General features: G+C 36.0%; 3 protein-coding genes and 1 long non-coding RNA gene across 4 annotated transcripts; 2 read left to right on the top strand and 2 right to left on the bottom strand.

Moving 5' to 3' along the window:
• Positions 1-10,773: 10,773 nt before the first annotated feature.
• LOC130988709 (uncharacterized) lies at positions 10,774-12,146 on the top strand. Its single transcript, XR_009090177.1, has 2 exons — positions 10,774-10,813; positions 11,300-12,146. It is a non-coding gene; the product is annotated as an uncharacterized LOC130988709 (long non-coding RNA).
• Positions 12,147-14,191: 2,045 nt separating this feature from the next.
• Positions 14,192-15,134, top strand: LOC130988708 (rop guanine nucleotide exchange factor 7-like). The gene is made up of 2 exons (XM_057912631.1): positions 14,192-14,354; positions 14,429-15,134. Exons 1-2 carry the CDS (start codon positions 14,214-14,216, stop codon positions 14,534-14,536), a joined length of 249 nt encoding a protein of 82 aa, XP_057768614.1. The 5' UTR covers positions 14,192-14,213; the 3' UTR covers positions 14,537-15,134.
• A 1,275-nt stretch (positions 15,135-16,409) lies between these two features.
• Positions 16,410-19,844, bottom strand: LOC130988706 (4-coumarate--CoA ligase-like 1). The gene is made up of 6 exons (XM_057912628.1): positions 19,338-19,844; positions 19,095-19,260; positions 17,447-18,052; positions 16,997-17,142; positions 16,845-16,912; positions 16,410-16,749 (listed from the first exon to the last, which is right to left on the bottom strand). Exons 1-6 carry the CDS (start codon positions 19,755-19,757, stop codon positions 16,527-16,529), a joined length of 1,629 nt encoding a protein of 542 aa, XP_057768611.1. The 5' UTR covers positions 19,758-19,844; the 3' UTR covers positions 16,410-16,526.
• A 568-nt stretch (positions 19,845-20,412) lies between these two features.
• LOC130988707 (probable mitochondrial-processing peptidase subunit beta, mitochondrial) lies at positions 20,413-25,620 on the bottom strand. Its single transcript, XM_057912630.1, has 9 exons — positions 24,741-25,620; positions 24,005-24,169; positions 23,739-23,876; positions 23,503-23,654; positions 23,308-23,416; positions 22,741-22,839; positions 22,571-22,636; positions 21,014-21,121; positions 20,413-20,913 (listed from the first exon to the last, which is right to left on the bottom strand). The coding sequence occupies exons 1-9, from the start codon at positions 25,395-25,397 to the stop codon at positions 20,827-20,829; spliced, it is 1,581 nt and encodes a 526-aa protein (XP_057768613.1). The 5' UTR covers positions 25,398-25,620; the 3' UTR covers positions 20,413-20,826.
• Positions 25,621-26,514: the final 894 nt, after the last annotated feature.

Below are 26,514 nucleotides of genomic sequence, written 5' to 3'. Positions count from 1 at the left end.
ACAGATGGTTGAGAAGGTCGACCACATCAAGCAAAGAATCAAAGAAGCTCAAGATAGACAAAAGTCTTACGCCGATAAACGCCGATCGGAGTTAGAATTCAATGTTGGGGATCGAGTTTTCCTCAAAGTTTCTCCCTCAAAGGGAGTTATACGTTTCGGAAAGAGGGGCAAGTTACGACCCCGTTTTATAGGACCTTTTGAAATCCTAGATAAGATAGGCCCTGTAGCCTATAGGTTGGCATTGCCACCCAGTATTGGAGACGTGCACAATGTGTTTCATGTCTCTCAGTTAAGAAAGTATGTGTTTGATCCAAAACACGTGATTAAGCATGATGAAGTGGTCCTAGCTCATGACTTAAGTTATGAAGAGAAACCAGTCCAGATACTTGATCGCAAGGTTCAAGTTTTACGTAACAAGAACATCGTTCTTGTTAAAGTGAAGTGGAACCATCACGGGATGGAAGAGGCCACATGGGAACTTGAAGATTCAATGAAAGTCAAGTATCCCCAGTTAGATTATCAAGGTATGTAATTTCGGGGACGAAATTTTTTTAAGGAGGGAGGGATGTAATACCCCGTTTCTCCGAGTTAAATTTAGAATAATTTTTTTTAACTTAGATATTAAGTTGATTCACGCCGGATAAAAGAAAATGAATTTATTTTTAATTCCAACAAAAATGATTTACAAAAATATTTGTAAATTTAGTTATTAAATTTATATGCATTCCATATTTATTTAATTTAGCATTCAAGTATTTTTCACGAGATATTTATTTTTTTACGAGATATTTATTTAGCGAATACTGAGCGATTATTACAGTTTTCATAATACAACCCGGAAGATATTTTTTTATCTACACCTACCCACCATTTCCACCCACTCTCCCCACTCACACTTTCCACTCTCCCCACTCACACTTCGCACCATACTTTGCCCCCCACCAAAATAAACTTTAGCCATAATACTCATTCCCTTCCACTCACCATTTCTCCTACATACCAAGGAACAAGTGCAGAGGTAAGAACTGCAATCATAATTTCATAATTTAATTCTTACAACCTTCAGCAACTCCCAAGCTCTCTCTCTAAAAAAAAAACGCCACTGCCCATGTAAGTTTGGAACTTTGAAATTCTTTCATTTTTTCCTTGTCTCTCTTGCAAATTTTGAATAAAGCAACATCTGAAATTCTTGTACAACTCCATTCACAGAACTCCATTCACAGAAGTTTAGTAAACAACAACAAATACAACAACAAACACCAGCCGAAACCTCATCAAAAGGTTATAATTCTAACTCAATTAGTTTACTTCCTGTGCTAATTGAGCCTAAAGCAGAGAAACAAATCCATATTCATCATCTCACAGATATATGCATATATTTATATATATATATACATTCATGTATGTGCATAAGCAAGTACTAAATAGTTTTTCAAGTCTGTTAATAAACGAAAGAAAGAAAAGAGGAGTCTTGATCTTGATTTAGCTTGCTTTCGAGTTTGAGGCGTCGAATCGGTTGGTTGTTGTTGCTGCTTGTGTGCGTGAGTCTTGGGGTGGGCGGCGGCGACCAGCTGCTGGTCGTGGCAGCCGGAGTTCAGTGAGGGAGAACGGCGAGGCGGCTTACCGCTGCTGCAGTCGCCGGAAGGTCGAGAGAGAGAGACCGAGGGAGGCAGCGGCGTTCCGTCGTTGCCAAGGAGGAGAGAGAACAGGGGGGTACAGAGGGAGATGAGGTGGGTGGTCCTTCGTTGGTGGCCGAGCCGCGGCGGCGGAGAGAGGCTGGGATGGCAGCCGGCGATGGAGAAGATGTACAGCAACAGCAGCGCCGGCTCTGGGATGGTGGCAGGCGGTCCGACCAACCGCTGCTCTCTGTCTCGGGGCAGCGAGGGCGGCCACGCTGTCGGCTGGGGAAGGAGAGGACGACGGCGGCGGTGGCTTGATGCTCCTGCTGCCCGTCGATCCAGAGAGAGTCGAAGTCGGCGGCGGTAGTGGCTTCTCGCTGCTATCGCCGGAGTTCCAGAGGGAGGATCGGAGTTTGAGAGGAGAGAGCTGGTGGCGGCAGCTCGTCGCTGCTGCTCCTCCGGCGAGCTCCACGGTGGGCGGCTGTTACCAGCCGAAGAAGAGGGAGCCGAGCGAGGGAGAAGAGAGTGAGATGTGATAGTATGTGTGTGTGTGTGCGGCTGGGGAGGAAGAAAAAGGGTGGTGGGGGTGTTGGGCTTTAGGTTTGGGTTAGGGGTTGGGCTTTAAATTTGGGCCGGGTTTTTAATTAGTGTTGGGCTGAAAATTTTGTTAGAATTTGGGCCGAGTTGGGCCGTTTTTTTTCATTTTTTTATTTATTTTTTTCAGTTGGGCTTGAGTCTTTGGGCCAAGTCAGTAATGGGCTCAGTTTATTTAATTTAGTTATGGGACGATTTTATGAGTACTTGGGCCGAGATTTTTAATTAAATGGGCTCAGTTTATTTAATTTAGTTATGGGACGATTTTATGAGTACTTGGGCCGAGATTTTTAATTAAATGGGCTGAGTTATTTCTTAATTTTGGGCCGATTTTCTTTTATTAAGTTGGGCCTTTGATTATTTTAAATCATGGGCTGCCCAAGTATTTATTTAATTGGATTTGTGCATATTTTATTTAAAGGAGCTACACTATTATAATTAATTAGACTTATTAAGTTTAATTAATTATTTTCAAAGAGTAAATTTTTATAATAATATTAAATTATTATTATAAGCATATTTTAAGTAATTACTTATTATATGCTAAGCATGACATGAAATTGCATTATATTTTGCAAAAAGAGTATTTATGATTTAATTGGTTTTATTTATAATTCCAATTATTAAAGAAAGATGAGTAAGAATATTGTTGGTGTTCTTAACTCAAGAGAAATGTTTTCAATTATTTATTCATTAAATTTTGAAAACCCGGCTAAGTGAATCATAGAATATTAAGCACTTCACCATGACTTAAGATTAGAATTCAAGGAGACCTATTAAGAATAGATTTCTTGTAGGCTTTGAGCATCAGGAGGATTAGCACTGCTATTCCGATTCAGAGATAAGGTTAAACGACAGGCTTTGCCTAGACAGGTGGGCTTATTTTTCAAATGTATGATTTAGCTATTGAGCCTAAATATTCGTGTAATATAAACTGTTTATCCAATAAAATATTTTTGTGCACTCTACCATGTTTAATGCTCGTACAGTTAATCAATTGAGGTTCTCTTATGACCTAACACGTTGTTTGAGAATTGTGTACACTTGTTAGATGACTCGGTGGGTTGATCTCCATCGGGCACTAACCAGAGGCGTTATAAGGGTGCTCGACTGGATGTGTTCCGGAGCATAGTTATGATAGACCTGTCTGGATTAATTTCCGAGGTTTATTTTACTTGACTGGGTTACGCCCTCAGTTCAAGTCAGCGGGAGACAGAGATCCGTCGGTGGCTAGAGGTCCGGGATCATAGCGAGTAACAGAATGGAGTGTGCAAACGCGCGCAAAATAATTAAGTATATATATATATGAAAATGTTTTAACATGCATAGAAGTTATTTCTCTTTAAAACCTTCTATGTCATGTCAGTAAGATTGGATAAACTGTTCTTCAGATTATGAAATGCTTTAAAAGTTGCAGCCCACTAAGTACATTAGTACTTAGCCCAAAATTACTTTCAAATGTTTTCAGGTTAATGGCGGGTGATGACGGGGCAGAGCTGAGGCTAGAGTTCAACTCCTTATTTTGATTTCCGCTGCAGAACTAGCCAGTATCTGTCTTTTGTTTCTTAACTTAAGACCTATCATGTTGCGATTCTAAACAATATCTTTTGTTGAGCCTAAACTATTGACTCTCAAAGTATTTCAATCAGTGAATGTTGGTTATCGGAAGCATGAAACCGAACTTGTGATCCTAAGGCTTTGAATGTTGTTGATTGATTAGTATTACTTGATTTCTATCTTTCTTCATTCAAAGGGCATTGCCCAACATTTTTATTCTATTATCTGAATTTCACAAGGTTCTTCCCTTGTTCATTTATATGATTTTAGTCGTACCCCAGTTATAGTTTATTCCTTCAAGAATTGGGGTGTGACATGTCTGATCCTACCCAGTCCGCCTCATTAAGGGCAAAAGCGTCCAAATCAATAAAAATGGCCAAAATTTGTGTTTTTTCAATGTGTGGCCATAAATTGTGTTTTATGCTTCATTTTGGCTACTTCAAAATTTTACTCTTATTAAAAAGTATAAGTAATTTATAATTTTGAAGTTGAATGTCTTTTTATATCATACAGCTATAACAAAATTTGTAATATTTTCATAACTTAAAAGATAACATTAATAATTTTCTAACTTATACATAAGATACATCTCACTAATACTATAATTGTTCAAATAAAGATTACTTTTATAGTTGTATGTGTGTCAAATCAATGACCAATATCTCAATTAACAACATATTTTTATCAACGATCATTATTAGCTTGTTAAAATAACCACCAAAATATTCATATATTTTTTATTTAAGGTTGCTACTAAGCAAAAAAGATTTTCTAAAACTTTTTTTTTTATGTATATTAGCAAAAAAGATCTTCTTAAACTTTTAATGAATAATTTTTACTCATTAAGAAAATAAGTCTATTTAATTGAGATAAATAGATATATTTTATTCAACGTGGACGAGGACAATAGAGATGAGAAGAAGTTAGATGATTGTTTTGAGCACACCAAAAATTATACTCTTTTTTTGTGTGTATTTATAATTTTTTCTAGATAAATTAAAAACTAAAATGAATTAATTTAATTAAAAAAAATGAATTAATTTTTTTAATGAAATAACTTGAATGAGGAAAATGACATAAGATAATATAAAGGTTTAAGATTTTCTTAAGAAAGTAAATGATTTTTTTTAATAATTCAATGAAAATGAAATTATTTTGAATAACATTTTCACATTCTTGCTTTCACGCTTCATAAAAAAATTGATTATCTTCGTAAGTTCAAATTGTAATAACGAATTTAATTGTATTTTTAAATTTTTTAATCCTGCTCACATCTTAATTCTTATTTTTCTGCTGAAAATTTATAAAGTTGATAACAAATGTAGTAAATCACTTGTCTTGATTGAGAGTTGTTATACTCTATAATGTCCTCAAAATTTTAAATGTGAAAATTTAATCTTTTATGTTCGTGTATGCGAATGACAAATTACTTTTAATGAACTAATTTGATTGCATATAATATTAATATTATGAGTTATTTTGTTTAAACAATTATAATTTAGAATGTTTAGATGTTTTTGCCTCTTCTATACTATTATTAGAGAATATACACTCATATAGCCATATTGAGCAATGAAACTCAATTTTCGGCCACCCATCTGAAAAAACAAATTATGGCCATTTTTTATAATTTCGGTCCAAAATACCCTTGACCACCGTGAATCCAACTCTACTCATCCCAACCTCGTACACATGACTCTCCCTTTGTCTCTTAAATACGCTTTGCCCCGCGAATCCTACTCTACTCAGCCCAACGCAGTTGTTAAATTTGTAATACATATATTTACTAAATATTTTACATTTACTGGACATATGTGATCGTTTATACAAAAATAGTAAGATTTGGGTAACCAAATAATATCATTTATACGATTTGAGTCAAGATACAGGTCAAGATTTGGGTACGGGGTAGGGTTGTAATCGAATCGAATCGAAGCGAATATCAACATATTCGATTCGTATTCATGAAATGCAACTATTATTCGATTCGTGATTCGATTCGAGTTCGAATATTAAATTTGATTTGTTATTCGATTCGTTGATATTTTCGAGTTATTCGATTTGATTCGTTGTATAATAGTTCCTTAAATTGTTTTTTCCGAATATTCGATTCGAGTATTCGAATGGTATTCGATATGATTCGATTCAAAAATATTCGATTCGAAAATATGAAGTGAAAAAAATCTGGGTTCGTAATATGCCTCCAATTTCACAAAACTTCCATGGATCACCATTAAACTAAAATCTGCAGCTTCCTTCAGCAAAAGCAACAGTAGAAAAATGGAACGGCAAAGTTCACACAATTTTTGGATACAAACATTAACATAAAATCGAAATTGGAAAACAAAAATCAAACCCAATTTGATGCAGGCGGCGACACGGCGCGGTGCAGATGCAGGCGCGACAAGCGGCGCGGCGACGCGGTGCTGGCGCAGATCTTCGGTGGGGGCGCGGCGACGCGGTACAGGCGGTGTGGCGACACTGTGCAAGCTCTGGAGCAGGGCGGCGAGCAGACCTGCGACGCGGTGCAATCTCTGGAGTAGGCGGCGATGCAGATGCAGGCGGCGACACGGCGCGGTGCAGATGCAGGCGCGACGAGCAACGCGGCTCGGCGACGCAGTGCAGGCGCAGATCTTCGGCGGGGGTGGGGCAGAGAGCGATGGAGGCGACGATCGACAGGGCGGCGCGGCGACTTGCGTGGGGAAGAAGAGGCGGCGCAGCAATTTTTTCAAACCCTCAATTGCAATTTTGAAATGGGGAAGAAGAGGCTACACTCTTTAGGGCAGCGACGCGGCAGGCTGCTAATTAGATTTAGGGTTACACTCTTTTTTTACTAGTATTTTTTTTAAAGAGAGGGTTAAAAAATGAGATATTACAAAAATAATAATTTAAATATTGATATTCTATATATATAGTATATATACACAATAAGGGTCAGAATTAAACATTAAAAAAATTTAATTAAAATTATATATATATATATATATATATATCGAATCGAATATCTACGAATATCGAATCGAATATCAAAATTTCATATAAGTATTTGAATAATAATCGAATCGAATCGAATATTTATTATCGAATACGAATCGAATAATTTCGAATACGAATCAGGAAATTTCGAATCGAATCTCGAATCGAGCAAAATTATTCGATTCATTTACAACCCTAGGTACGGGTCAACTCGAGTGTACGGTACACTCGAATGTACCCAAAACCACCTCTTATGCAAATCGTTAATAATATATTTTGAGTGAGGAAGATCCGGACAAAATCCGCATCACGTTTATTGTTATCCTTTAAATTCTAATCTTGTCATTTGTGTGCTAATCGCCGGTGCTTAATGTTGAATTAAAGTGATGTGTAATTAGGGTTGGAACTCAATTATGTCACATGTTTCCATGACTAATGAACGTGACAGGATTACAACAATTAAAAAATGTGACTGTGAATCTGTGATCTCCATAGTCAAACTTCTCGCATAAGTTGTCTTTCCAACTCATTCACCATAATCCAGATATGGGGATTCCTGATTGATTATTTAATTAAATCCCATTTGAATTCATTTCCCAACAACAATACTTACTAAATGTAGAAATGATGGGATTCACTATTGATTCGTTAATCGCATTTCAATCCATTTCCCAACAATAAAATACTATTCTGAATGGAGATTATTGTGCAAGTTGATACATGAAAGAATTTAGTATCTCAAATTACAACAAGTAATATTATGTAGATAGCAGAAATATTGATAACATTCAAACTAATAAGCAGCGAAAATAAAATACTACATGATATTTTTTCACGGGTTATGTAAATACAACCCGTAAATGTCCCATAACCAAAATCACTATGCTAATCAACAATATTACACAGTACAATACAAAATCTCTTGGTGATCAACCTTTACAGATTGACTGTCTAAAATTAAAACATCTATTTATTAATTGTACCTAGAATGTTGATACAACACAAAATGTTAATCGGACAAATAAACAACCTGCTACGTTCTAATGTCCTTGATCTTCAATCCTTACTCTTGACCAATCAACGCAGAGTAAAACTTTATAGATTGACTGCTTAAGACTTCTCCGTCAAAACAATACTTGAAAAATTGGTGTCGTGTTCTACACATAATTCATACATTTTAGCATATTTTATATGTTAAGAAGTGTTTATACCATAGCCCTCCCCTATATATATATATATATATATATATATATATATATATATATATATAAGAGTAATGGATGGATGGATTTTATCCATAATTTATACACTTAAGAGTGTTTTCATCCTAGCCCACCCCATATATATATATATATATATATATATATATATATATATATATATGGGGTGGCCTAGGATGAAAACACTCTTAAGTGTATAAATTATGGATAAAATCCATCCATCCATTACTCTTAAATCAACGGACCAGATCATGTATTTGCAAGACGGATGATTCTTAATGTTTATACTTGTGATTCGTAGTTGTTAGGTCCGGGGGGTCTCGAATAGGTGTATGGGGGGGAATACACCTATAGGCTATTTTTACAACAATCTACCGACCTCAATCAGAGGGATCTCAGTCAGAGATTAAAGCGAAACTTTACATGCAAACAAGACACCTGTTTTACCGAAATTAGTTTTGACCAACAGGGTTGACGACTGATACTGAAAGCTCTTCAGTAAAGAGTTATCAGTTAAGTCACTGGAACTTAACTGATCCACGTAAGGGCTTCAGTCGTGTTTGCAAAGATAGAGATGATATCACTCTTCCTTACTATCAGAGGATAGTTCAGTCAGATTGATATCATACGCAGCGGAAATTAAACTTAGTTTCGAATAGCCTCGGTGGAGCAGATAGTTGGATTAAGGTTTCTCTTTCCTGTTAGTCAGTGTTCAGTTTTATCAATTGAAATCGCACAAGTATTGAATGTAAAACTGAAAGCTGTAAATAACACAGAGACTTTTATGTGGTTCGGAAAAACCCTTTCCTACATCCACGGCTGGTTGATCAGACCAACAATCCACTCCGCAAGTGCTTGCCTGGTGCACTGCAAACCGTACCCGTGTGCTTGCCTGGTGTACACAACCGTAGACTGAAGATAAACTCTCTTCAGCACCCACACACCTCGCGTAGGATTTCCCTGCTAAGCACACCTCGTGCTCAGACTTCCCACTCAGAGTTCAGAGTTCCTTCCTGAACTCCGAATCACTCAAACACTCTTATGGAGGAGAGGTTTAAACGAGTGCCAACTATACTTACAAAGAACAAGTTCTTTGAAGCAAGTTTGACCTTTGGCTTCTGGGTAAACAGATATATGCCTAGGGTCTAAGAGAATGTATGTAATCAGTAGAGACTGATTTTGGCTTTGGAATTCTCTTCTTCGATTCAAGCTTTAGGCGGTTAAGCTTTAGGCTGAGTAGCAATTTCGGCAGAGCTTCAGCTTATGTCGTTGAATCGGTGAAGATTGAAGTGATCCTCGAGCGCTATTTGTAGGAGAACTCTTGAATAGATCCGTTGGCGTAAATCGTCCTCAAGATTTCTTCTGTTGGAGAGCAATTCGAATTTGGGCTGAGGCTTCAATCTTCGAGGTTCCTTGTCTGTGTGGAAACGGCTCTCTTTGATGGACAGGAGAAGTGACATCTCTGAAAAGTAACCACCAGATAGGAATGACCTCTGCAGAGATAAGATATTGTGATATCTCTGCATTTAATGCGGCTGTACTTGTGCGTACGTGGCTTCCTCTGAACGTTGGAAGATCAGTCCTAGGAGGAATGTTCAACTGATACTTGACTTTAGTATCAGTCCATTGCGCGCATTAAATAATCAGTCTTCAACTGATACTTCAGTTGGTAACTCCAGTCTTCAGTCTTCGACACCGCAACTAAACTAGAAACGAACTCTAACACTTGAGTTCAAAACGATTCTAGTCTATTACAAATAAGTCCTATGATTTTTGGTATCATCAAAACAAGGGTTAGGATATTCCACAAGGTTCCCAACAGTAGTGATAAATACAATAAGGGTATAATTGTCACACCAGAAATTTGGCATTTCATTTATGACTGTCTTTTCCGATTATGTAGCCGATTGATATGGTAAGATTTATTTTTCATATCTGAAATGATTTGTGATTGAAATTAGGAAATTAATATCTCTCTCTCTTATGGGAATGGAAGATCGGATCTTTTCAATTAGGAGAAGATAAAAATTAATACATTTACTCTAGTGCATTATGAATTTGCAAGTATAAGTCATTGATATTATCGAGATTCTCTCCCTCACTTTATAACTAGGTCTGCGAAAATACGAAACCTTCCCTCTTCCATTGACGGCGGTAATCCATTCACGGCGCATTGTGGACGCAACGACATGGCGAAGACGAAGGGCGGTTCGGGAGGTTCGTAACTGTGCATTCTTTATGCTTACATTTATTTAAGATTCATAGGAAGGTTTTTTTTATATAATTTGGTTATGCAATCTCTCTATAAATCTCTTAACTTTGGTCGATTGCTGTGAAGAATCAGTCAGATTTCTTAAACTTCCACTTTTTTTTAACACTTGTGGGGTTTTCTATGTGTGTGGTCCGTATTTGAGGTTTTTGAGAATTGGGGGTCTGAATTTGGGGTTTTTGTTTTAAGATGTGTCGTGTGTAGAAGGACAGAATGTTTGGTTGTGATTGGTTACGATTTTTTTTTGGGGATGTGTCGTTTCCATTTTGGCTGCGTTCGGTTACGAATTTTTTTGTGATGTGTAGTTTTTTCCATTTTAGTTGCGATTGGGTACAAAGTTTTTTTAAGGATGTGTCGTTATTTCTATTTTGTTTGCGATTATGTTACGAATTGTGTTGAGATGTGGCGTGTGAAGAAGGGCATAATTTTCTTATGAATTGTCTTTCGTAGTTAGTTCCTAGCACGTGCAAGATCTAACTTTAATTCGACAAATGCAGCAAACGTGAAGTCAAAGGGTAAAGAAAAACAAGGAGACCAAGTTGTGGAACATGGGGTTCGTGGCTGCCAATCTAATGAAGGTATAATAATTAATTCTTGTGTTCCATGGTTATTTGTTTTTTTTATTATGTGGATTGATGTGGCTTGGTTTTTATTTATTCTGTACACTAGATGCACCCTAGATGTAGTCGAAATATGGGCTGTTAGTTATGAATTGTGACGTTTATGTTACGAATTTTATCTGCATGTGTAATGTATAGAATTTGTTACGAATCTTTTTGGCATTTAATATGAATTTTTATTAATTTGTTACGAATTCAGTAAGATTTTTATGGGATTTATTGGTTTTTACATTTTTCTAGTAGATTGTTGCGACTTTTGTTTGGCTATTTCGTGTGTATGAAGCAGAATTTTAAGCAGACTGTTTTGGTCTATGTGTTGTTGATTAATATGTTGGTTTATATGTTTGTAATAAACTGTATATGTTTTTAATTTATAACTTGTTTAATAATTTTTTATATTGAATAGTTTTTCTTCGAATGTTGTACAACGAACATTCTTAAAAGGAAAGCTCATGAAATTGGTGGATCATCGGCTAATTTGCCTACTGTTGGAGTAGTTCAGAGCGAACTACCTGCTGGTGCTGGATCCATTGTCGACCTAAGGAAAGAGAAGGCGTATGTTTTAGACAGTCGGAATGAGACCCAAATACATTACCGAGATGAAAAATACTTGTCTACGGTCAACGATGTGGTGAAAATAATTGCTTTTGTTTGTTTTGCGACTTTGTTTTCAATGTGGTATATTGTTTAATGTTTATGTCCTTTTGTAATGCTTATTAATTACACATAAACAAATGCTTGGAGACTACATGGGACATTTAGGTCATGTGCACAAGAGCAACATTGTGAAACGAGCAAAAATGTTGATACCACATATCAAATGGGGGGGATTCAAAGAACATAAATGACTCTGGCGTATACATGATGCGACACATGGAGGCTTTTATGGGTGAGACTCCATCTTTATGGAGTTATGGATTAGCGCCGAAGCTAAAGAAGCAACTAAATCTCTTACGTGCGAGGTACTGTGCAATGCTTCTTGGGTGGGAGAAAATTATTGCCAGAGATGCGGTTGCGGTCGGAGCTAATGTGTACTATGACGAGGTCTTCAACAACCCCACTGTAGACATTGATGCTACTTTTCTAGGATGATGAATTCAACTAATATATGGATCTTGGAATGATGACGCATATCTACTTGCAGAGTTAGACTTTGTTTTTCTTTGTTGGTGAGTTGGTTCATATTTGGATCATTTTGTTATTTTTGGTTTCTGGATATTTGTTGGAAGTTTTGTTAATTATGTTGCATAACTGATTTGGTTTCCTGCTGAATAAGCGTGGTTTTGTTTAACTATTGGTATTTGATTCTATGGATAGTGCATATTAATTTATAATTCGTACTAGGTAAAACACTAGAAATAGAATTCTAGATAAATGGATGTGGAAAATTCACATATTTAATAAGTATATTGTGGTTGAAGGGTGTGTTCGAAAAGTCAGCCCACAAATTACAGTTTTAATAATTTATCTCTGACCACTTATCTTGGTTCTTGTGAAGGCACAATTTACAGCTTACAAATAATCTCACAAGTGTTATGACTTTTTTAACATTTTTGTATGAATTATTATGTGTAAGGAATCAAATTTTTGAGAACTCAATGAGTATAGTAATATAGATCGAAGTACTATAATTAAGAACAATACAAATACGTAAAAATCGTAATTCATAGTTGAAAGAAAAAATACTATACACAAACTACACACGGACGTACGAATTTATAAGCAATGACTGAATAATACCATGGCGTTTTTTTTTTTGCACAAACTACACACGTGTTACGAATTTCTAAAAAATTTGTATGAATTAGTAGGTTAACTTTAAGGATCCAAAATTCTATTCCATTTTTTGTTAGAAGTACTCCATGAGTACGACTATAAATCGTAGCACAATAAATAAGAAGAATACAAATACTAAAGATCGGCTGAGCTAGTAAAAAAAAAAAAAAAACCCACTATTGAATTTATAAGCAATGCCTAAATAATTTTATGACTTCAGAATGTCAAGAAATCCAAATAAAATTCAAATCACATGCAAAACTAAAAAATTTGAAAGTCAGAATGACAATATTAAATTCTCGTCGTCCAATCACTCATTTTCGCTATCTTCCTCAACAACCTTGCCACAATTACGTGAATCATGTCGAACAATGCGACCACATTTCCTGTACCTTCTCTTAGGTTTCTTTGCTTTAATATGAAACAATATTAGTGAACAAAGCATTTTGACCAATAGTTTTCCACTTTAATTATTAATTCAAAATTTAACTAAGAAAAAATGCTTAACAATTCTTGTGAACTTCCTACAACTTCAATTTGTAACATAACCAACCAAATGCGTACACATTTTGTTTTTATTCCATTGCGAAACATAATACATAAAATTCTTAACATGGTTAATAAAATACATGTAACAATACCCCACTGCCCAATAATCAAAGAGACTCGAATTAAAATTCCCACAAAAAATGACCAGAAATTGCATAATAACTAATGAAATGCGTAAGAATTCGTGTAACCTTCTTGCATGTTAAATTCGTAACATAACCACTGAAATGCGTAGACAATTCATTTTCATACCTTTATGTAACATAGTAAATAAAATTCGTAACATGTTAATAAAATACATGCAACCATACCCCACTGCCTAAATAATCAAAGACTCGTAAAATCAATAAAATATTGTTAAAAATCATCATATACGATTGTGTAATATAATTAATCAAATTCGTATAAACTACCTTACAATTTAATTCGTAACATGCCTAACACAATTCGTAATAATCAAAGCGATCTCAACTACATAATTGAGTGAAGAACAGAAGGCTAATCTGTATATTGAAGTTTAACGAATTGTATTTCACAATATTAGGAGTTTGAATGTGTAGTAAAAAGAGAGATGAATCCAGAAATCATTAAGAAACATTGATTTCTCTCTCAATTACATGTAATGTCATTTGTATAACCAAATAATATCATTTATACGATTTGAGTCAAGATACAGGTCAAGATTTGGGTACGGGGTAGGGTTGTAATCGAATCGAATCGAAGCGAATATCAACATATTCGATTCGTATTCATGAAATGCAACTATTATTCGATTCGTGATTCGATTCGAGTTCGAATATTAAATTTGATTTGTTATTCGATTCGTTGATATTTTCGAGTTATTCGATTCGATTCGTTGTATAATAGTTCCTTAAATTGTTTTTCCGAATATTCGATTCGAGTATTCGAATGGTATTCGATATGATTCGATTCGAAAATATTCGATTCGAAAATATGAAGTGAAAAAAATCTGGGTTCGTAATATGCCTCCAATTTCACAACCCTTTACAGCAGTTGAAGATCATCATGCTAAATGGTTAAGGATTTTGTTAGTGATGCAGATAGACGTGAGGTGCTGGCTGGGAGGGCTGAGAGCCTTCTCATCTGCTTGAAACTGAGGTTCTCTGGCCTGCCTCAAACCACACTAGACATATGCAAGATCCAATGCAACAAGGTGAATCAGTTAGTTACAAATGTATTATAGAATTTATGCATGATATTGTTGTTGATGCAGTTGGTGTTGACTAGGATGTGGGAAAATCTATATTGGAGAGCTATTCAAGAGTTCTTGAGAGCCTAGCATTCAACATTGTGGCACGTATAGATGATCTTATGTCTGTGGACGACTTGTCTTAAGCATTCGGATCAGCTCATTTCCATGTCCAAAGTTGGTGTGCTCATTCACAAGATTTTCGGGTATAAGGCCACCTTTGCAGCTCGGAGCTTCTCACCTTCGCCGCTCATCAGCACCCTTGCAAAGGGGAAGAGAGCAGCGCCATACAAGGATAACTGCAACCTCCCGCTTGGTGGATTTGGGGTGAAGAAGATCTTGACAGATTATTTGAGCATAGATGGGAAAGGGAAGAAGATGATGAGAAACAGCATGGAGAGATCGGATTCATTTCCGAGCACCCTACGAGAGAATTCTACAGCGCCGTATCTACTGACGTTCGCCTTTCATCGTTCGCTCATCAAACTTTGAGGGAGACTCAGCTGCCATATTTGATAGAATCGTTATGTTATTTTTTCAGACTTTGAGAGAATGGTTATGTATTTCTCTATAACTGAGAGAAAAAGAAAGATGAGACAGAGGGAGAGCATGAAAGAGATCTTAATTTTAAGAGAAAATACCTTTTATGTTAGGCTCTATTTAGTTTAGACCCTAAATTAATTTTTTTAATTGGCCCATAGTGAATAAAGAGAGAAAAGCGAAAGTGCATTTATTTTAATAGAAGAGAGATGTTTATACTTATGGGTGTTCCTTGAGTAGAGGGTATTGACATAATTTATTAAATTTGTCTGAAATTATTTTGAAAATAATAAATTTTCAATGAATGAAATTTCAGTGATTAAGAATCATATAATAAATATTATTGTGTGCATATATTGTATATAAGTAATTTGATTATATGTTTGGATCATGATAACAATCACGTTTACCATTACTATTTAAAAATTAAAAAATTCAATTATTTTTTAAATTTATTTATGTATTATGTGCATATATTGAATATAAGTTATTTGATTATAATTGACTTACGTATAAGTTATATTTAATATGAATATAAATATTAAATATTAATATTAATGTAACTAAGATTATATTTTCTATTTCTAATATGTGAGTGACTTAAGAATCAAATGACTCATTCAAAAATCATTATTGTTCATCTTTAAAAGATAAAGGTAAATTTAAGAGTTCAATTTTATGGTATCACGTCTATTTAAATTTTAAGAAAGTACCACCAACATTTATTTATTTTAAAATGAACAACATTTGTCTTATATTCAACCTCTTTTTCCCACTAACTCATAGATAAAAAAAAAAGTAACTTTCGGTAAAATAACATAAATTAACATTTAAATTTATATAAAATAACCATTTTCATATTTATTCAATCTATTTGGCATGTATATACTCACGATTCACCAATAGCATGATTAGCATCAATGTTCAGATAATTGTTGTATTAAAATCAAAAGTGAAACCCAACATTATCATTCAATGTTATAAAATTAAACTTAATAAAACAAGTATTTATGAAAATAAATCCTAATTTATTTACAAAATCACGTAGAAATAACGAGTGTACCTAAACTCCCACATACTATTTTACGGCAAAAAAAAAAAAAAAAAAATTGGTCAGCTTTTATTATTTACATAATGTTAGTATATTTAATTTAGAAATATACAACTTTTATAAAATTTAAATTGATTTGAATAATCATTAATCTGACCTCCATTACTTATATATATATGTAACCACATACATATATAAAAGCACAATTACTTATATTTTGATTATATTTAATAAATATATTTATTTATTTAAAACATTGTTTAATTTTGATGTTGTCCGTGCATCGCACGGGAGCGCGTACTAGTTTTAATTAAAGAAGGTTTTGAAATATCCCGAAGAGGAAAAAAAAGACTAGGTAATTTTATGGCAGGCAGAGAAAGTATATATGTAGTCTGCAGAAGCTACAATATTGAGAACATGGAAAGAAATGAGTGATAATTAAACTGAGAACAATACTAATATATGAGATTGATGCATGCGATGGGTGAATCTATTCCATTATTTGTTTAAAATCAGTAGTTGAATATTGTGATAAAATATGATAATTAGTTGTGCAGATCTTTGAGCATATTTTCCCTAATAAGTCTCCTCAATATCTTCCCAGAAGGCGATTTGGGGATGGCGCTAACAAATTGCAGAAGCCTAACTCTTTTGTAGCTCGCTGACTTTGATGATACATACTTTATTATGTCTTCTTCGCTTTCTTTTGCTCCTGCTTTTATCACTACGCATGCTGCAGGAATTTCTCCTGCTTCTTCATCTGGTAATCTGCCGCAAATTAAACCCACATTTCTTTCATGTCACACGTTTACCATAATAAAATTAATTATTACTATGTATTAGAGTTTTATGCGAATACGTACCCCACAACAGCAGCATCTTCTACTGAAGGGTGGCTTAGTAGGATTGCCTCTAATTCAGCTGGAGCAACCTGCATGTTCAAAAAATACTAGTAATTTATGTTTTTTGAAGTTGGCTTAGCGTATAAAGATGAAGAATATGAACATCTGTTTACCTGAAAACCTTTGTATTTGATTAGCTCTTTTATACGATCGACGAGGAAAACATCGCCATCATCATCAATGTAGCCGATGTCCCCGGTGTGCAGCCATCCGTCTTTGTCAATGGTGATGGCCGTCTCCTGCTCCTTCTTGTAATAACCTGAAGACCACACACCACTATCAAATTTGATGGAGTATTTATTAACTTCTTTTTTAGAATATATTTGCAAAGAATTAGTAGAGAGATACGAAGATATTCTTTTTTAAATGAGAAGAGAAGTAATTATATGTGGATCACAATAACCTATGATGTAAATAATGAATTAGTTAACGTTATTTGTTATGTATTGACTTTCTATTTTGGGAAGTGACCTATTGAATTGGGATATCCAAATAAGGAAATGTGGCCTATTGAACTGGGACGAAGGAAGTATTCGATTTAAAGTAGCTAATTACTAGTTCACCTTTCATGACGCACTTGCTCCTGACGCAGATCTCCCCCGGGGCGTTCTTGGGAAGGGAACGCCCCGTGTCGGGATCCACGAACTTGACCTCCAAGTTGGGCAGGATGAATCCCACGGAGTTCCTCTTGGCAACCACACCGCCGTAGCTCAGCGTTATGCAACTGTGCTCCGTCATCCCATACGCCTCTTGAACGTCCACGCCCGGGAACTTGCGCTCGAAGGCGTTCAATATCTCGGGCGCGAGAGGGGCTGCGGCGGTGAGGACGGACCTGAGGCAGAGCTTGGTGAGGTCGAACTCGTCGACGATGGGGTTCTTGACGAGGCCGAGCATGATGGGGGGGACGATGGGCGCGAAGGTGACGCGGTGCCTGATGAGGGCGCTGAGGAAGAGGCGGAGCTCGTAGCGCTGCATCACCACCACCATGCCCTTGTTCTTGATGGTGGCGCAGCAGATTCCGGTGAGGCCGTAGATGTGGAAGAATGGGATGAGGCCCAGCGTCGCCACCTGGCCGATCAGCTCGGGGCCCACGCCGAACAGCGTGGAGCAGAGGTTGGCCACCAGGTTCTCGTGACTCAGCATCACGCCTTTCGACACCCCAGTTGTACCTGATCCAAATCCCAATTCTAAATTTATCTATCACGCTTTAATAACTAGTAAATTACTGGCCTAATTTACATCATTACAATCAAATATTTTAACTAATAACAATTAATTACCTCAAGTATAACAACTGTAGTAATAATAATAGCTAAGGGTTGATAGATGCTTTTACCTTCCCAAACACAAAAAATAAAAATATTCATTATAAAAACTACTTATTTTAATAAAATTGTCCTTACTTAAATCATAAACTTTGCATGACATGCTCGACCACTGCAAGTCGATCATGTCGAGCGTTGATATATTTGTGAATTAATTACCTACCACTAGACCAACATACGCACACATTACTTATTACAGAAAGATTAATTATGTGGATTTTAACACAAAAATAAAGCTAGCATCAAAGAACGTCGTTAGCTTTCTAAAATGTAAAAATGATAATGATTTTTGACGAGCCACATAATCTTTATGTGACTGGATACTAAATTTGGGTCGGGCATTCTTTTTTTATTTTGTGAGTCATTTAAATGTAATTATATGTAGTTCGTGGCATTTTCGTTAATATGTCAATAGTTCGACTATTTAATTATAAAAGATCAATAATTTGAATATTAAACTATAATTTTCCCTTAAATAAATTACGTAATGATAATGTGCAATATGATGCACATACAAGTTATAATAATTAATAATAATTTATAAGAAGCTTATTCGTAAATTTTATTTACTTATTCATATCAATTCTCGTCCTCATGAAAGATAACATTTTCATTCAATTTTTTCTCTATATATGTGTGCATGTCAAAATTTATAAATTTTGTCTTAATTTTAGGGAACTTTAGACACAAAAATATTCTTGTCTTATATGAATATATATATATATATATATATGTATATATATATATTATTAAATTATCCTTAAGAATTTAAAATAAGCAATGATATATTGATATTATTCTCCACTCATCAAATACAAATTAACTTTTATTAAAACTGTTATAAAAAAAATCATAAATCAACCAAAAAGTGAAAAAAAAAAATGACCTGATGAGAATGGAAGGGCGCAGAGATCAGTCTGCAGCACTTTATCGTCAATGAAGAGAGTGTTAGTGTTAGCCTTATCAGCCGCTTCCAACAGCTCTTCGCAGTTTATAGTTCCCTCTATACGATCTTCGCCTTGTATTATAACCGGCACTCCCAAATCTTTCACCTGTTTAGTGTTTATGCATACATCAATTTTAATTTGGATGCACATATTATTTTAAGAAATACTAGTAAATAAATAACCTTATGATAGGTTGATCCATCAGTGACAATTAGCTTGGCATCAGCAGCCTCAACTTGGCTCTTGATCTCGGATGCATGGCCGTTGGGGTTGGCACCGGAGAAGACTCCCCCAGCCGCCATGATGCCGAGGGCGAGGGTGGCGTACTCCGCCACATTGGGGAGGAGCACCACCACCACCCGGCCTTTCCTCAGCCCGAGCGACCGCAGGGCCTTGGAGAATCTGTAGACGTCCCTCTTCACTTCTCTGTACGTGTACCCTTTTCCCGTTATCGAGTCCACCACCGCCACCTTGTCCAGATACGGTTCGATGCCCGACAGCACGAACTCCGGCAGGGTCACATCTTTAGGAACTTCAACTGCTGGAAATTTGCTTCTGAAGATGATCTCTTCATGCACTAAGCTTTTAGCTTCAGTTCCCATATTACTTATTTCCTTTTTTGGAGTTGGAGTTGGTTTAACTTTTTCAGCATTTATAGGAGATTAATTTTCTGTTGATCATAACATGTTCGTGTGATAGATTAGTGTGGGTTTAGGTTAGAATAAGTCGACTTCTGGCAGATACAATTTTGTTACTTCACATGATATCTTGTTTGGGTTAATTCATACTTTCAAAAAGAAGTCACAAGGTTGCCGCTCTTACCCAACTTTCATCTAGATTTTTGTCTCATACATTTTTACATTCTTTTTTTTTTCGGTCGAGTATTTGTTTTCTTGTTAAATGAAGATTATTGATTAAATTCATGTATCCCTTAGTCCTTACACCATCAGTTAAGCCATATATGTGTTGGTATGCACACTCTGGTGTATCCAGATGAAAAATAAATTATAATAAAATAATAATAAACCCTAACTATAGATTAACAAATCCTGATTAAAGATTAATAAATTCTAATTGACAAATGACCCGTTAATGCAGACACAAATTTTGTCTCAACTTTGTAGCTGAAACATTTTAGTTTGAATTATGAATATGTGAGTTCTGCACTCTGGCATATAAATATACAAAATCAGCGCATTATATACCGCTCAATATTGATAACTGCAACAATTAACCTTTTCCTGCACATTTCTCCTCTGAGTCAAAACAGAAAAAACAAGCTTTCTTATGAGAAAAATTCATCCACTTAATTGTGGGATCTTATACAACCGGTGTATCATGTATGTAACGCCAAAATCTCTTCATGGGGGCTGGGTGTACATACAACTTTCTTATCTCACTAAACGCAAACGAAGGCCCAAAAATAAGATAATCGGATAAAGAAAGTCTACTGTGTGCCTTCGTCCCGAAGGATATCACTGAACTTTGTCTTGCAGATAAATTCATTCCCCTGATTACTGCCTCATTATTTTAACTAACCAGAAATTATACAGGAAACAGCAAAGCAAATGGCGAAATCAGAACAATAAACTGGTGGCATTGGATCAAATGAAGGTAAACAGGTGAGTCGAAGAAAGAACCACGTAGAAGAGCCAGTTTGAAGCGAGGAGCCTAGTAGCGGAGCCAGTAGGTCCTGCGCCTGAACCAGTTGTAGTCGGGCAAGCCCTGGACAGGCCCTACGGCACTGATGGCAACATCCTGCAAGGCAGCGTATGTATATAAGCAACTTAAAAGGTATTCAAGAACGGTAGATACTAGAACCATTAGAGCTGATAAACGATTCTGAACTCCATCCTACCCTATCAAATATAAATCGGTTTGCAACACGTTTGACAGTGCTGGCATCTACAGCATCTATTCTGGCAAATAGTTCAGCATAAGGAATCCTCCTGCCATAGGTAAGCATCTGCAACCACAAAAACAATAAATTTGAACAAGAGTGTTGCTCGCCACCAAAGTGCCAAAATTAAAATCAAACTTTTCCCATGAGTAAACATGTGCAAGTTTACCTCAGTTAAACAATTCATAGAACATCAAGCTTTCAAACTATTAGTATATCTAACTGCACTGTTTACCCACCTCTCCCTTTTAAAATTAAAACTAGCATTTGCATCCCGTGCAATGCACGGGAAAATATTTTTTATTTTTTATATTTATATAAAAAAATAATATTAATTTAATTATCATACTCATAAATATAATAAAATTTATTTGTAACTAAATATATTAGAATTGAATATTAAAAAATAAAAAAGAATTTACAATTATAAAATTTGATATTATGAAAAGCCAAAAAAATAAGTTTAAAAAAATACTAATAGAAAAGAATTAAAAATACATTTTTTTCAAAAAGATGAGAGAGGAGAGAGAAATTTATAAAATTTTAATATTTAAACAAATTTAATTTGTACATTTTAAATCATATATTTACATAAAATATATCAAATATCGTGATCTTTAATTTGATATGCATATTAAATATTTTACAATTAATCCAATTTTACAATTTAAAAAAAAATAAAAAAAATTAATGGAAATATGTAAATGGAATATTAAAAATTAATGGTTGTTTCTTAAAAAAAAAAGTTAATGACAGTTATCTACACATAATTAAATGTGCATGCGAAAATTTACAAATATTAATTTGAGTTTGAACTTTTGACTTTAATTTTTCTATTATTCACAAAATTGCCACCTAAATCAATTTGAAATCAATTTCAAATTGGAAACTCCCTTTTTAATATAGTATAGATACCTCAAAAGGCTACAAGCCCTTTCTTATCAAGATCTACATGAAGTCTAACAGGGAGTTCAAATGACTCATCAGCACATCACAGAAACTGCTATAGGCCAATCTGCAGATACTTGAAGATACTTAGTGGAGTAGCTATGATTGGCTAGGTGCTACTAGAACACCTCATCAGAAAGATTAGGGCATCATTACCCACCACAGGCATTCATAATTCATAAGGAATTAATATTAATATCTGTGCCTGGTTCACTAAAATAACTTCCGAAAATAATAATAGACCAGTAGCCTAAAATATATGTCAGGAACGGCAAAGACAAGCAGGAAGAATACTAGACCAGTAAAAAGACACATGCAGTGCAGCCAGTAACGTTATTGCTAACAGGAGACTCTACTACTAACCTAATCTTGGTCCTACAAGCAATCATACAGTTAAATATACTCAAGGAATTCTTTTGAGAAACATAACCACGGTTTATATGATCAGTCTGCCCCCCCCCCTCCCCAACCACCACCACCACCAAAGAGATGCATACCCATTCAGGAATGTACATGCATGTTTAATCAGATTATGCTATTGAATCATTATTATATAATAAAACATACCTGACGCCCGATATCCTCAGCAACAGGACTGCTTCCATCTATGTGAAGCAGAAGAGAAGATTTCAACTGCAGATGACCATATTTTGTGAGTTATAGCATGTACAAAGTAGGCAAAATTACTCCGCTATACAAAAGGTAATCTCACTTGACATTTGACTTGAGTAAATTACCTGGTTACGAGCCCGAATAACATCTGCTTCTGATATTCGGTAACATAATTTGGTCAACTCATACATAATGGCATATGCCAAATCGTCCAAACAATCAGGCTGCATAAGAGGATGCAGAAGTAAAATCAGTCTATAGAGTCATACACCAGAGGAGCAATTATTATTAATCTCCTACCCACCCCAAATAGAAATAGAAAAAAAAAAAAAAAAAAAAGGCAAAATGAAAGACCAATTCAGTAGAGGCCACTGGAAGAATATCAAAGAATTAGCAAAAACAAAACGTCCGCACACAATAGAAAAGTTCAGCACCAAGAAGCAACAGATGACTGCCAGCCATATTAGACAACAGATGCACTATACAAAAAACCTCATCTACCAGAACTGTTGCCATGAAGAAACGAAAAAAGATATTTTCAAAAACAAAAGGCCCAGATATAGATATTCAGTCTACAAATAATGATGTGAAAGGAGAACTTAAAACAAAAGGTTCGTGGATATTTAAACCATAAACAAGTAACAGGTTGGGTTCAGAGAAAGAGAGCCATAGTGCTTTAGTGGCAAACCCACCTTAGCAACAGCATAAACACCAAACAGTCCAGTGTCTTTGTAGTTGGTATTGAAAGCCATCATGCTCTCTGCTATTTCATTAATCCCAACCCTCTGGGCAAGCTCAGAACTGCATTCGAGATTCAGAAAAAAAGTTATGTAAGTGGGGCAAAAGTGACAACAGAACCACTTGAACCAAGCGAGGCAAATAAATACCCCATATGCTTTCCACCGCCAGCACTTTTATTCCAAGAGCCCAGCATCGACTGCATAACCATTAAAGCAATCGAATCTGGATCTGTCCAAGAGGCTCCTTCAAAAGCAACCGCGAATTGGGCTAGTGGAATGTCATCATCACGCATCCTAACCTATATATTTTTTGAAAATGTAACTAATATAGTAAGTTACCGCCATATTATCAGAAGCACCACTCAAACAAAAGATGAGCATACCTCAGACCCTGTAAAAATTGCAGGCTCCTTAGCAACCAGATCAGAAGATGTTGTTGGATTTGATGACAACTTTGTGAACAGTTTCTTCACTTCCTCTACAAATTCTTCATGCTTAACAGCACCAGAAGCAACAAGAACCTAGAACGGAAGCCACAATGACAACATACAACATTATAACTCATAAGAAAATGATATGACAAAAGGCAAAAAAATGCTAATAAACTAGTTGGATTTCAATGAACAAACGCCCAGCGATGACTGATTACCGTTCTTGGAGCAGTGTAGTGAGTGGCTATGTAGTCTTGTATATCTTTTTTGCCAATTTTCCTGACATTTTCAGCAGGTCCAAGTATTGTCCTACCCAGAGGAGTATACTGGAAAGCTGTGGCATGAAGGTGATCAAAGATAACTTCTTCTGTTTGTCCTTCTACCTACAATCAGTTATGACAAGGAAAAGACTGAACATGGCAACAAGAAGTGTCTCTAAATAATATCATAAGAAAGGATGCAACATAATATGGATTTTTGTACTAAATTATAGAGGAAACATTCACTGGGGAGTAAGGCAGTAAGCAACTTTTGAGAACTGAAAGTGTGGTTCCAATGGAAAAAGTCTTCCATTTGAATTACCAACGTCTTGCTAGAAGCTCTAATTAGGATGTAATGGATAAAGTAATGAATCGATCCCCTCAGCTACTTATATTTAGAATCTAAAAGAAGATCCTAAGACAATGTCCAACTTTTAGCATTATATAGGAATCAATAAAGACACTTTCCTAGGATTTATCTTTATACCTGCAAACATTTCTTGCAATCTCGAACCAAAAATCACAACATTTTCCCCAAAAGCAAATGCAAACACAATAAAAAATAAATCAATTCAACCACAATATTGAACACGCAAAAACAATGAGACTTAAAATAATGATAAATCACATTAACCAAAAATAACACCAGCAATTGATCAAAAAGAGCAAGATTACTCAAACGTCAACAAAATACCTCCTCCATCTCGCGAAGAATTACATCCCTCTCCCTGGTAATTCTGGTCTCCTCAAACTTCGAATTCTGAAGAATATCGGACAAAATATCTAGAGCACGGGGCACATCCTTATCGAACACCTTCGCATAGTACGTTGTCTGCTCCCTTGAAGTGTAAGCATTCAAATGCCCGCCCATATTCTCAATCTCCTCCTCCAGTTGTCTCGCGGTCCTCTTTTCCGTCCCCTTAAATATCATATGCTCCAGAAAATGCGCTGTTCCGTTGGTCTCGTCGCTCTCGAACCTCGATCCAGCGTCAATGAAAACACCAACGGTAGCCGTCGTCGTGGCGAGATTCGACTCCGTCGCGATGCGCAGGCCATTAGGAAGGGTCGTGACTCGCGTGAGCGGGGCGGATAAGATTTCGGCGTGAGAATCTAATGTTGGATGCGGGGAGTTGTACCGGAGGAAGCGAGGATCGGGGTCCTCCAGCCTTTTCAGCTTCTCCTTCACACTTTCCGCCAATCGATCGTAGATCATGGCGGTTGGTGGCGGAGGAGACGGGAGGGTTGCGTCGGCGGAGGTGGCGACAGCGGTGGAGTGAGGTCGGGCAGCAGTGAATGGGCGGATTGGTCTCCGGTTACGGAGACCGATGTTTATTAGCTGGCGGATCGTCATGGCCGCGGCTCCGGCGGTGGCGGTGGCGGTAGCGGTGGTGAAATGTTTGTGTTAAGTGATGATTAGGGTTTCGTCGTGGAGACGAGGTAGGGAGTCGAGCAACCAGAAATTAGCAAAGTCTCATTTCATTTCATATACTTGAGATCCGATAACGACGTCGTTGCATCTGGCTCATTCTTTTCCCTTCACAATCGGCCCAGGGCTTAAAACTAGTCCAATACACATAAAATAGTTTCGGAAAACTTGTAAATAGTGAGTTCCATTGTTTGACTGACCTATTTTTCACTATATTTTAATATTATAACTATTATTATGTTTGATAAAATATTTGTAATACGTAAAATCAATAATTTAGTAGGATGTATAAAAGTATATTACTTTCGTTCTAATATTGTTGACTCGTATTTTTTTTTCTTTTGAGCTATCTCATTTAACATGCCTCGTTTCCTTTTTTTTTTAGCATAATTAGGGGTGAATTAATAACTTAATTAACTAAACTATAAAAGCCTAAAATTAACCCTAACTTGCACCCCCCCAACTGATTCTCTCCCACACTTTGCGGCTCAATTCCTCGCGTTGCGCTATTCGAGTTGTAAACCTTAAGTCATTTTCGGCTCTCTTCTTCACTAACACTATTTGTCTTTCTTCTTCGAACCTCCTTCCACTTTGCTGTGATGAATCCTACATTTGGGTGGAAAGAATATTTGAGCAACAAGGTGATTCCCGACAGTGAAGACTCTTTGTTGTTCTTAGATGAGCCGTTGAAAGTTTATTTTTCTTTCTCGATGTTGAATAACTTAACAGCGGCGACCGAGGAGTCGTGGCTCAACACGTCGGGAAGTAAGTCAACAAAGGCTATGGGAGAGCTCGGTTGGACACCCCTCTGTTCCATGGGATGAGATCTAATATCTCATAATTTTATGTGTTCCACTATGTCCCACTCTTATAACTATGAATCAGGGCTGCTGCAAACAGCACTGTTATCAGCGAATTTAAGCCAGACCCGTTCAGATCTTTCAATTTTCAAGGGATGTTCTAGTTGCACCATATAAATGGTTTCTTCAATGTCTACATTGAGAAAGACGGTCTTAACATCCATCTGATGCAACTCAAAGAT

This window comes from Salvia miltiorrhiza, chromosome 6 (genome assembly GCF_028751815.1).
Source record: "Salvia miltiorrhiza cultivar Shanhuang (shh) chromosome 6, IMPLAD_Smil_shh, whole genome shotgun sequence".
Classification (NCBI taxonomy): Eukaryota; Viridiplantae; Streptophyta; class Magnoliopsida; order Lamiales; family Lamiaceae; genus Salvia; species Salvia miltiorrhiza.
The sequence above is the reverse complement of the archived record's forward strand: the minus strand, read 5'-3'. Positions and strand labels throughout refer to the sequence as shown.

What these genes read in the sequence shown, in the direction of transcription:
- LOC130988706 (XM_057912628.1), bottom strand. Translation starts at nt 19,757, where the DNA reads ATGGGAACTGAAGCTAAAAGCTTAGTGCATGAAGAGATCATCTTCAGA. An exon ending in ATGGATCAACCTATCATAAG is followed by an intron (nt 19,261 to 19,337) that starts GTTATTTATTTA and finishes AACACTAAACAG; the next exon opens with GTGAAAGATTTGGGAGTGCC. An exon ending in GAAGATGCTGCTGTTGTGGG is followed by an intron (nt 16,750 to 16,844) that starts GTACGTATTCGC and finishes AATTTGCGGCAG; the next exon opens with ATTACCAGATGAAGAAGCAG.
- LOC130988708 (XM_057912631.1), top strand. Translation starts at nt 14,214, where the DNA reads ATGGTTAAGGATTTTGTTAGTGATGCAGATAGACGTGAGGTGCTGGCT. An exon ending in GCAAGATCCAATGCAACAAG is followed by an intron (nt 14,355 to 14,428) that starts GTGAATCAGTTA and finishes GGTGTTGACTAG; the next exon opens with GATGTGGGAAAATCTATATT.
- LOC130988707 (XM_057912630.1), bottom strand. Translation starts at nt 25,397, where the DNA reads ATGACGATCCGCCAGCTAATAAACATCGGTCTCCGTAACCGGAGACCA. An exon ending in GTGTTTATGCTGTTGCTAAG is followed by an intron (nt 22,840 to 23,307) that starts GTGGGTTTGCCA and finishes CCTCTTATGCAG; the next exon opens with CCTGATTGTTTGGACGATTT. An exon ending in TTATTCGGGCTCGTAACCAG is followed by an intron (nt 22,637 to 22,740) that starts GTAATTTACTCA and finishes GGTCATCTGCAG; the next exon opens with TTGAAATCTTCTCTTCTGCT.